Here is a 12,426-nt window from a genome sequence, read left to right as displayed (position 1 = left end):
GTCGATGACTAGAAAAAAAGGAGCAATTTTAATTCCTTCTACTTTCTTTTTGCATCATTTCCACAAATAAAGGAGGCGTTCTCACGCTGTTTTTTTAATCAGGCAATTTAGGGGTGGGGGGGGGGGGGTCTTCGACAGAATTCCAAACTAATTTCAAAAACAACTTCCCTCCTGCTTCTATTATAAAATATTTCTATTTATTATGAATTGTGTGTGTGCGTTTGATTTGCGTTGAAGGTGCTCCCTTATTCAACTTTACGTCCTCAAATGTAATTCTAAATGGGGATTAGGACTCATTAATATTCATGAGGCTGGTGTATTTACGTGCACGTGAGTGTGTTAGTGTGTGTTCGTCGTTGTGTGTGTGTGTTTTAGATGTAAAAATATAAACTCCAAAACATTCATTTAATGTTTATTTCATTTTTAGACGGGAAAGACTCACTTCCAAAAGCCAGGCGTATGTTAGAGTTTAATGAAAATGAAAGAAAAAATCGTTTGACACCACATTGCACCTGCTTAATTATTTTATCGTTAAATTATTCCGTATTAACCAAAAGATCTATGCTTTCAATAAAACCGAGCATTTTTACTATTTTTAAATTAGTTTTTTTTCCTTTTTCATCAATAATATGTGCGGGAACTTTCGTAAAATAAAATAAAACTCTTAAATACTGAACAAGCATTTGGAAGTCAAATCCTTCCAAAAATGTAAAAACAACAAAAAAAAGACAATCGTGGAGAAAAACAGAAGACCTCCAAATGAAGAGAAACTGTCCGATTTTACCTCGTCTAAAGTTAAATAAAACTAAAGAACATTTTAAAACTATTTCTTGAACAATAAAGAACTGAAATCTTTTCATGTTTTTACATTTTTGTCAATCCTACAGTTTTATGTTTTTAAACGAAAACAAGCAGAGGAGGCCCTCAGAGGAAAGAAGGGAGAAAAACGAGAGGGGAAAAAAGAGAGAGAGGGTGAAATGGGCGTGTATCCCTGCGTTTTTCTGCTCTCTTATTGGTCGCTACGCCCATCTCTCATGCAAAAGCGATGCTCCCATTGGCTGTCGGAGGCGGGCCGGCAGGTGTCAGTGTTCTCTTAGAGGCACTGGGCTGTTGGAAGGCCTCCATTAGCTTCACCAAAGCTCCGCACACACACCACAACCGCAACCCACATACGAGACACTCCTCTGCCCCGGGACGAAGAAGGACCCGCCAACGCCGGAACCCCACCGGAGCCTCTTCCATAGCTTTTGTCAGCCGACATGTCGAGTGCTTTTCAAGCCGAAGGAGAGCGACTGTAGGCGGCTTGCGTCCTTTCCTGCTCCCGTTGCTGCTTTTGGATACTTTGAATTCATTTCATTTGTTGGGAAGGAGAAAGAAAGACAGCAGATACACAAGGTGACTGCGAGTTTTATGACTTTTTACGAACCTTTGGACAAAAATAGGTTTTAAAAAATCTCTTGTAAATGTAAATGTAAAAATTTTTCGTTCAACATTATCGTCATTAAAGTTCGGTTACGAGCTTTAAGCTAGTGGAAAAAAGGACAGCAAGAAAAAAATGTCATTTACACAACAAAAGTAGCACAGTACATTACAAAATGGCTTTAAACTCATCTTTAAAAAAAGAAAACATGTTTATTGTTGGGTCTCAGTGATCAGAATTGAAACGATTATCTAGCAAAAGCACACACAATTGGCTTTTTCTGTCTCTATTTTCATTGTATAACGTCATTTTCATAAATTCCTTTTCTGCACATTTTTCCCCAAATGCGGTTTAGTTAATTGTTCATCTCACGTTTTTCTTACTTCTTTATTATTGGTTCTCTGCTCATCTTAATTTTATTGATAAGCTTATACCAGGAAAAAAAAAACCAGTACCCAAGTTCATTTTCTGGTCATGTCATCCAAATGTGGCCTTGGTTCTGCATTTTGTTATTGCACACAAAATCGACCCTAACCCATTTTTTAAAAATACGTTTATTATTTAGTCGCCGTAAGCAAAAACGCCAAATACAGACCATTTTATGGCTTTTCGTTGAATTTCTTTTAAATCATAAATTAACATTTCCCCAATATTATTGCCAATGTAGTCAATGACGTGTCCCGGGCCTCCAGTTAAAAAACAAAACGACATAAACATTCTTATAAAAACTGTGCAAACATTATTTTAATGGACCCCCCCCCCCCGATATTTACGTGTAGGTGCAATGGATCATTTTGGAAAGATGAAAGTTTTTGGGTCACAACTTTTATTTTTGTGGTTAATTAAAGTGTGGAAGCTGAGTTGCTGCAAACGATAATGAGCGGTGGTTAATTGTTTTTGGAATTGTTTTCAATTGTTTGCTGGCTGATAAGAATGCTAAATTGGAATGGGGGACCGGCGGGGGGTGCCGTGGGGCGGGGGAGCCTCATTTGCACGCAGATGTTTTCTTGTCTGCTTTTGAGCGCAATACACGTCCGCCCTCGTCGAGAGAATTCAACGCAATTTTGATGGCAAACGATCCCAAGCAAGCAAAGTGACATTTTCTCATTGGCTGCCCCCCCATCCAAAAAAAAAAAAGCCAAATAGTTGGACTCTTTTTCTCCTCGAATCTCCTGAATTTCTTCCTCAAGCATTGAGCAAATAATGGATCACTATTTAATGATTTTTAAAATGGTCTCAAATATCATTCACTGATTTAATCAAATATTTATTTAGCGTCCTCCCCCCTGCCCCCAGGACTTGATAATTTTTTTTCAAAATAAACACTCGTGAGCTAGCACTGAATAGGTTCCCGTGACTGCCTTGATCGAATTAGAATCGATATAATTTCAAACACTGCTAAGAAAATAATGAGCTGTGGTTTCTCTTCACAACGTATGCAATGTTTTGCTCATGCAAACTTAAAAAAAACCCTCGAGCTTTTTATTCATGTGCATTTATTCCATTAAAGTTAACCCCCTAATTTTCAACTAAATATTAACCTCCATTTAAAAAGAATGCATAACATGTTTTTGCCCTTACTTTTGGATATTAAAAAAAATATTTAAAACTTGTGAAATGCAGTTAAACACTTTATAATAACGATTATTGACAGGAACTTTTCCCCCCCGAGTTTTAAGAGGAGCACTTGCACTTTTTGTTTTGCGAGTTTTGCCAGACAAACAAAAAAAGTATCATTTTTATTTGTTAGTTTTTTAGTGATTAATATTTAACCAGTTAAAAGTGTAGGCACTTAATTATAAATTTTACACACATTCTCACCGATAAAAGAGCTCCATGATACATTTAAATGTGATGTGCAAGATCGTTGTCAAACTCATGGCTCTGGGGCTGGAGCCAGCCCACCACCACATTTTATGCTGCCCACAAAAGCAAATTAAATGGCTTTCTTGCTAAATAGATTTGTTCTTTTTTGGGTATCTTTCCAAATTTCAAAATAAAAGACCCAAAAAAGAGATCATAGCCTCCTTTGTCTCTCCACGCTTCTCAAACGATTCAAGGCACTATTCAGATAATTAGGGACATCGTGGTCATGATCCCCATTCCCCAAATAAGTGGTTTTCAAACTCAAATCCCCAAATCAACACACACATACAGTATATATTTTCCGTCCTTCCACATTTCTCATCAGATTCAAACCACCCAAGTTCGAACTATTTGTATAATAATAATACGTTGACATAAACGTCAACAGAGTTTAGGGGGCATTTTTGGACCAATCCTATACTGCCATAATCACATTTTCAAAATAAAATTCCCAAAGAAGAGTTTATTTTTCACATTCAACTCCTACTTATTTTTTATTTTGATTGGTTCAAACCACCCAAACCTCTAAAGATTAAACTCCTTTTAAGGGATATCTTGTGAATTCTTACAAATCAGTTCCAAAATTTTCGAAGGAAAAATCATTTACCTCCTACTTGCAGGTTTATTGACTGATTCAAACCATTCCTACTTTTAAATATTGAACTTATTCTGGACATTTTGGGAACTATTCCCCCTCTGATGTTCCAGAATCAGGTTCCTAGGTGAAGACAGTTTTGACTTTATCTCCGTAATTTTTCTACATGTTTTGAGATTCCAACTTTATAAGAGTTAACTCCCGTCAGGACAACTTCCGACCCCAAAATGTGCCAATAGTCCGCCTGTAAAAATGTGACGATGCAGCCCGAATGACCCTCTGGAGGAAAGTTTGTGACCGTTTTTTTTTTCTTTTCCGTGGCGGCGCCGGTAGCGAGTCGCCTCGGGCCCTCGCGTCCCGCCAAGCTGCAGCATCCCCGGGGCCGAGCGGCGAGCCAGTGGGCCGAGCTGGGCGGCGCCACAGTGAGCGCCTGTAGCATGATGTCCTACCTCAAGCAGCCTCCCTACGCCGTCAACGGCCTGGGGCTGAGCGGAGCCGCCATGGACCTGCTGCACCCCTCCGTGGGCTACCCGGGTACGCACGCACACACGCACGCTCCTCGGTTTCCAGTTCCCCCGTGACGTCACGCACCGACTATTAAATATTAATTGGCTTTGGACTCGTGCGCGAACATGTACAGTTCTCTGCATATGGACTAACGCGTGTTACATACATGTACTCTCATGTAACTCGGGAGTTAAAGTGAAGCCTTGATCGCTTTTTTAAAAAAATTGATTCCTCAATTGTAAGTGCTAATTTGTTGACACTAAAACGATTTCGAGGCTTTCCGTTCATTTTGATTTGTAATAAATTCGACGTAGTGTCAATCAAATGAAAACACTTTTATAATGCAGAAACGAAATTGGTTTACTGAAGGCCCGGCACCAGGGAGCAATAAATTGTGAAATGGCGCAGTTGGCACAAGAATAGTGAATAGGTTGGGAAAAAAAGCTTCAAGATATCGTAATTAAGGTAGTGTGTGAGAGTTAATATTTTCCTTAAAATACTCCTGAACGAAAAACGGGACAAAACTACATGCTCTCACCATTAGAGACACAACTTGACAAACAATTACGAGTCCTAACACAAGTCATTTCATAGGTCTTCAATTGTCAGCGTCCTAGATTATTGATAATCAAGCCTAAAACACAATTTCTTGCCTTTTCTATTCATCTTTAGTGTCATAAAATCGTAAACATTCGTTATTTGTACACACGATTAAGGTTATCCCGTGTTTTTGCCTTTCAATAAGTATTTAAAATATATATTTTTTCAAAGTACAAAAGTTGTACTAATTCGCTTTTGTTCTTTGTTTCTCAGTGTACTGTATTATAAAGCAAACACACACATTCACTTGGGTTTTGCATTGATTTTTATTGTAACAATACATTGAATACTTTCAACGTTAGATAGATTATAAAGTTGTGTCCCTGAGCTTTATCTTAAAAAATACATAAAAATTGTTGCTGTAAAAATCGATGCACTGTATGTCCCCCACGTCAAAAAAAAATAAAAAAAATATCACACAATCGCACGAATAGTAAAAAGAAAAATGCCAACAGCTCTGGTTGATGTAAGTGCTTGACTAAAATATCAAAATGACATTTTACGGTGTGTATTATTAGTTGCAGTTTTAAAATTAAGTCCACTTGAAAGTTCTTCTCCGCTCACGCCTGTTAAAAAAGTTAGAATAAAAATAAAAAAAAAGAACAAACATACAAAAATGTGAGTTTTAACACTTCGGCTTCGTGGGGATCTTTACCTGTGCTATGCTGTATTGTTAGCGACACCCAGGAAGCAGCGTCGCGAACGGACGACGTTTACCCGATCTCAACTCGACGTCCTGGAGGCTCTGTTTGCCAAGACCCGCTACCCTGACATCTTCATGCGGGAGGAGGTGGCTCTCAAAATCAACCTGCCAGAGTCCCGCGTCCAGGTCGGCGCTTCCACCACACACGCACTCACTTTATTAAACACACGATTACACTTTTTTTTTTGAAGCCGGATAAATAATGACCAGATGCTATCAAGATGCTCGGAGCTAATGGGCTAATTCATTAGCCCAACAGGCGGGCTCTCTAAGTTGATTTACGAGCTCATTAATAACATTCAGTTGTCACTTCAAATCACTTTGAAGCAAATCGCATGTGTCGTCAATGACTTTAGTTTAAGTGTTCACACTTGACTTTTATCGGCCCAATTAGTGACGTTTTGAACTCGTGAGAAGAACCTAACTTGTGCGTCGCCATTTTAAGTCTGGAAAAAGGTACCATTATTTTAATAGAAAATGGCGTCACGTTCTTTTTCATCTAATTATACTCAGTAAGCTAATATTGAGAATTAACAGTCATTTATGACTCACATAAATATAAACCATTAATGATTTTCCAGAGACAACCTGTAAGGATTTATTTGATACATTGAACATATCAGTATTGTACCAGCACTGATGTAACTTCATAAAATTCATATAAATTAAGTTGGCTGCCATTAGTATTATTTGTTTAGGTTTATATGCATAAAATAGGAAGTAATGTGCTGTAGAAGATTTCTGATGGTAATTTTGTTGTCAAGGCTGAATCAAAGAACAGACTTAAACTTGCAGGTGCCTCACAGGTGGTTTAACCTCCTATTTCCTGTTGGAGAAAAAAACCAACCCACAATTAGATTTTTAAAATGTACATTTGATGAAAAAAAAGAATGGCCAATGAAAGTGTGCAAAATCAACAATAAGAAAAAGGTAATTTAATAAATGTTTTGTGATGTGGTTTAGGACAAAATGAAGCCTTGAGGTGCACGAAGAGCACCCAAATACAAGGAACCCCCTAAAAATATAAAATAAAAATGTACTGTATATTGTCCAACAAATTATTTATTTATTATTATTATGAAAGCTCACTAGGTGAGTAAGATATGTTGCATAACAGTGCTGTTTGTTTTTTTTCTGACTTCTCTCCAGAGAATAGTCTCATTGGTTGGCAGGGTTTAACACACAAATTGAAGCCGAGGTGTTTCGTTGGGTGGAGGGCCTGAAATACCTGTCGAAAAAACAAAACACATTTGATGGTGGGGGAAAAAAAGTACATAGCTGACAAAAAAAAAAAAAAAACGGTGAAAAAATTTTGTTCAAGTAATGAATATTCCCTAAATTCTTTCCAGAAGAATAAGTGTTTAAACCATGTAGGCTGCAGGCTTCTCTCCACAGTTTGATTGTTGAACTGTACATTGGATAAAAAAAGTAAATTGCCATTAAAAAAAAAATCATAAAACACAGCCAAATTGATAGAAGCAAAGTTTGATGTTTTTGAGGTTTCTGACTTAGTTCAGGTAAGCCTCTAAATGCCAGAGGAATAAAGAAGTGCTTATTTTAGAGGCATCACTTCGACTAGAGGAAGAAAGACAATGTACAGTAAATATTCCCAATATCTGCTTTTGCTATCTCATAATCATTGTTTGACAAGTTTATATTTTTTCATCAAAACAAAACAAAAAAAACCAAAGAAAAAAATATAAGGAATATCCTTCACCCGGAATAATAACCTATGCATTAACATTTTGACGACGATATTACGTGTTACCGGAACTTGCGTAAGCGGAAATTCCACTACCCGTAACCCGGATGAAGGTGTAATGCCGCGGGAGTTTAAATACACGCAACGCCCACCCGATGCGACGGAAAAGACACAACGCTGAAACAAGTTTTCACTCCGCGTTTTTCGATTATCAGATTCTAAACGACGACGTGTAAGTGAGTTTTTATTGCCGTGCGTTTTACTGTAATTGTGAATGATTTTAACTTTATTCACTTACGTCCTGGAGAACGCGGCACTAGCTTAAAAGCAGCACCCACTCGCCATGACCGAAGAAACGCGTTCGCTTCGCCGTTTTCATTCATCAGATTCGAAACGAAGACGTTTAAGCGACTTTTTATTGGCGTGCGTTGTACTGTAATTGCGAAAGATTTAAACTTTATTCACTTACGTCGTGTAGATCATCGCATCGAAACGTAGACGAACTGTAACGACTGGAGCGGAGCGAGTGAAATGCATCCGTTTGAGCGAGGCTGGACACAAAGTTAAAAAGATCCAGCAGACACTTGGAGTCGGAAAGACGCAAATCTACGAAACTTTAAAAAACAAGGCATCGATTAAACTCCTGATGACAAGCCACCGATCCAGCAAGGAAGCAATGCAAATGGCAACAAAAATCCGTCATTATGCACAAGAATTACCAGACATCGGTGATCAACGGGACAGTTACTTGCAACTAGCAAGAAAACTGTATGACACGCAGACAAACATTGTCATAAACCAAAGAATGCATCCAACAAAACAATCCAAAATAGACATTTTTTCCCAAGACAGAAAAAAAATAAACATTAAAAAACTACGTATTTTACTGTTGTGATTTTTTTGGGATACACCTGTATTGCAGTTTTTGTTAAATAAACAGTTTTTGGACAGTATATTTTTGTATTTTATTGATTGTCTTGTTACACGTGCATTTTGTCAACATACTTGCAGGTTCATAAAGGACATGTACCATGCTCATTTCCCAAATGAGGAATTTCTGTTATCAGGACAAATTGGACAGCGCAAACACGAGTCCGTACTAGAGAATATTTACTTGTATTGCAAATAATTTTGTGGGGCTCCGGTTGTCCGAGGTTCTCGGTTGAGAACCAATGTGAACACTGCTCAACAATGTTTCTGTTCTATTAAATTAGATACAGAAGTAAACTTTCCTAGATAATTCTTTTGCACTCCAAATATTCCCTTGCTTTTTTTTTCTGTAACAAATCAGGTTTTTATTATGACATAATTTGCAACAGCGTACTATATTTTGTAATATTTATTAAGGGCTGTGTTTATCAATGTGGATATATATTTTTGAAACATCACAGGTATAAATGACAACGCATGGCAAAATCTGTATTGCGGAAGCTTTTACACTGTAGGTCAACCTTAAAATAAAGAAAAGGTAAATCTCTCAAAAACCTGATGTTCCAGAAAAAAAGTGGACATTTTTGAAATATACACCCAAATTCTGTCTACGGACATAGGAACGATTGAAATTTGCTGTTGACCAGTGTTATTTGTGGGGTCCACAAATAACACTAACGTTAGTTAGTTCGGGGACCCCAGGTTGAGAACCACTGGTTCCAGAACGTTTCTAGTGAAGGAATCGCTCCTCAATTTCCCCACGCAGGAAGTGCGTTAAGGTGTTGTGTGTGTGTGTTTCCAGGTGTGGTTCAAGAACCGTCGGGCCAAGTGTCGTCAGCAGCAGCAGAGCGGCGGGGGTGCCAAGGCGCGGCCCCCCAAGAAGAAATCGTCCCCGGCCCGAGAGAGCACGGGTTCGGAGAGCAGCGGTCAGTTCACGCCGCCCGCCGTTTCCAGCACGGGTTCGTCCTCGTCCTCGTCGGCGGCGTCCAATCACGCGGCGGCGGCGGCGCTGAGCAGCAGCGCGGCTCCGTCCATCAGCACCGTGTCGTCCATATGGAGCCCCGCCATCTCCCCGGGTAATGCCCCCGCCCCGGCCGCTGCCCCCTCGGCCGCCCCGCTCCCCGAACCCGGCCCGCCTTCCAACGCCTCCTGCATGCAGCGCTCCATGTCGGGATCGGCCACCGCCGCCACCTCGTACCCGATCTCCTACAACCAGACGGCGGGCTACGGCCAGGGCTACCCGGCTCCTTCCGGCTCCTACTTTGGGGGCGTGGACTGCGGCTCCTACCTGGCACCCATGCACTCCCACCACCACCAGCTCAGCCCCATGGCCGCCTCATCCATGTCGGCCCACCCGCACCACCACATCGGCCAGTCCTCGGGACACCCCCACCACCACCACCCACACCATCACCATCACCCGCATCAGGCCTACGGAGGCTCCGGACTGGCCTTCAACTCGTCCGACTGCCTGGATTACAAAGAGCAGACGGCTGCCTCATCCTGGAAACTCAACTTCAACGCTTCAGACTGCTTGGACTATAAAGACCAGACCTCCTGGAGGTTCCAAGTCTTGTGATAGCCGAGTTTTATCCCCCCCCCCCAAAAAAAAGCAGCCGCAGCGCTTGGAGCCTGAGCGCTCGGGAGATGGAGCATTCGGGAGCTGGACCACTATTGACTCTGAAAATTCTTGGTCCAGAGCGCGTTTTGCTACGTTTGTAAGAAGGTGCGTTCGGGAGCCGGCGTGGTGGAGAACCCAAATGCTCGGGAGCCAAAGCATCCAGAAGCCAGAGCGCAGAACTCGATGAGCCGGAATGCTTCTGCTTCACGGTGCTCCGAGCTCCTGAATGTTCTTGAGCTGGAGCGCTCAGGAGCTGTCATACTAACAGGTTCAAGAATTCTGCATTGGGGCATTTTCCCCTTCAGACGTGGAACTCTGGGAGCTGGACTTGCTCCTCCTCCCGAGCGCTCTGGCTACTGAATGTTCTTGAGCAGTCACGCTCTGGGTTCAAGAATTCCGAGTTTGGAGCATGTTCTACTCCAGACATGGAATTCTTAAAGCTGTAGTCTTTTGAGCTCACGAATGCTCTGACTCCTGAACGTTCGTGAGCTGGGATTCAAAGAGACTGGGAGTCGGAGTGAAGAATTCTTCCAGCAGGAATGCTCCTCCTCCAGCGCACTCTGGCTCCTGAATGTTCATGAATCAAAGCATTTGGGAGTTGTTAAAGCTTGGAGCCACTCGAGAGTTGGGACGTGAAGAAGAAAAAAAGATGAGAAGGCAGTTTCTTTTTTTTTTGTGGAGATGACCAGAGCAACTGTGTGGAATATCAATCAAAAAGCTCTGTTAGCCCCCCTTTTTTTTGTTTTTATTTTTTAGAGATTTTTAGTCAGCGTCTGAGCTGAAAGCGTGTACATAAGTATTGGGTCAGTTCCAGTGACCGCGTTTAGATGTTTTTTTTTTTTTGCAACTCTTTACTACACACTTGTCCAGATGGAAGAAACTAGAGAGGGGGAAAAAATGTAAATGTTTCCAAAGAGATCAAATTGGCCCCTGAAAAAGTTCGTTTTACATATGATGCCTTTTGTTTTACTCTGAACAAAAAAAAAATGTTTTTGCAGGAAGAATTTTAAAGAAGATCAAAGGATTCCCCTTCACTTTCTCCTCATCTTTCTTTGGCTTCGGTGATGTTTGAACAACAGCAACAGTTTTGCTTTGACTTCATATCACTTTGGAAAGCAAACTGCAACCACTCTTCACTTGCTCAAAATGACTTGAGATGATGTTGAATGTATTTCCACCCCCTCACCCCAAAAAAAGGCGAGCGCACCCTCACTTCCATGTTCATCCAATAAAGATCCCTTCAGTCATGTTAATTTCTTCTCAATTTGAATCCATGAATGAATACAGTCAAATTATATTCAAATTAAAATCCTCTCCCTGCCTGCTTTTAGCGGGGGAAATGCATGTTGAAGTTTTCCTTGATCAGGTGGTGATTAAAATCCACGTTCGTCATCGTGCTTGGTATGTGGATTGCGCTCCTGCCAAAAATGTCGTGACTCAGCAATTTGGCGGCACGACATAGTGTAGTAAGGCGTTTTTAGCCCGAAAAAAACGACATAGTATAGTAAGGCGTTTTTGGCCCGGAAAAAACGACATAGTATAGTAAGGCGTTTTTGAGCCGAAAAAAGCGACATAGTATAGTAAGGCGTTTTTGAGTCGAAGAAAACGACATAGTATATAGTAAGGCGTTTTTGGCGCGAAAAAAAACGACCATGTATAGTAAGGCGTTTTTAGCCCGAAAAAACGATATAGTATAGTAAGGCGTTTTTGAGTCGAAGAAAACGACATAGTATATAGTAAGGCGTTTTTGGCCCGAAAAAAAACGACCATGTATAGTAAGGCCTTTTTAGCCCGAAAAAACGATATAGTATAGTAAGGCGTTTTTCGCCCAAAAAAAACGACCATGTATAGTAATGCGTTTTTAGCCCGAAAAAACGAGCATGTATAGTAAGGCATTTTTAGCCTGAAAAAAACCGACCATGTATAGTAAGGCGTTTTTAGCCCGAAAAAACGACCATGTATAGTAAGGCGTTTTTAGCCCGAAAAAACGACATAGTATAGTAAGGCGTTTTTGAGCCGAAAAAAAACGACAGTATAGTAAGGCGTTTTTGGCCTGAAAAAAACCGACCATGTATAGTAAGGCGTTTTTAGCCCGAAAAAACGACCAGGTATAGTAAGGCATTTTTGCCCGAAAAAAACGACCATGTATAGTAAGGCGTTTTTTGCCCGAAAAAACGACATAGTATAGTAAGGCGTTTTTGAGTCGAAGAAAACGACATAGTATATAGTAAGGCGTTTTTGGCCCAAAAAAAACGACATAGTATAGTAAGGCGTTTTTCGCCCAAAAAAAACGACCATGTATAGTAATGCGTTTTTAGCCCGAAAAAACGAGCATGTATAGTAAGGCATTTTTAGCCTGAAAAAAACCGACCATGTATAGTAAGGCGTTTTTAGCCCGAAAAAACGACCATGTATAGTAAGGCGTTTTTAGCCCGAAAAAACGACATAGTATATAAGGCGTTTTTGAGCCGAAAAAAAACGA

The 12,426-nt window shown here is 40.5% G+C and overlaps 1 protein-coding gene across 1 annotated transcript; it reads left to right on the top strand.

Annotated features, from left to right (window-relative positions):
* Positions 1-1,139: 1,139 nt before the first annotated feature.
* On the top strand, positions 1,140-10,054 carry otx1 (orthodenticle homeobox 1). The gene is made up of 4 exons (XM_086122718.1): positions 1,140-1,395; positions 4,215-4,415; positions 5,666-5,817; positions 9,126-10,054. The coding sequence occupies exons 2-4, from the start codon at positions 4,319-4,321 to the stop codon at positions 9,900-9,902; spliced, it is 1,026 nt and encodes a 341-aa protein (XP_085978844.1). The 5' UTR covers positions 1,140-1,395; positions 4,215-4,318; the 3' UTR covers positions 9,903-10,054.
* Positions 10,055-12,426: the final 2,372 nt, after the last annotated feature.

Source organism: Hippocampus guttulatus, chromosome 10, assembly GCF_054856545.1.
Source record: "Hippocampus guttulatus isolate MCC_2025c chromosome 10, RoL_Hgut_1.0, whole genome shotgun sequence".
NCBI classification, from domain to species: Eukaryota; Metazoa; Chordata; class Actinopteri; order Syngnathiformes; family Syngnathidae; genus Hippocampus; species Hippocampus guttulatus.
The sequence above is the reverse complement of the archived record's forward strand: the minus strand, read 5'-3'. Positions and strand labels throughout refer to the sequence as shown.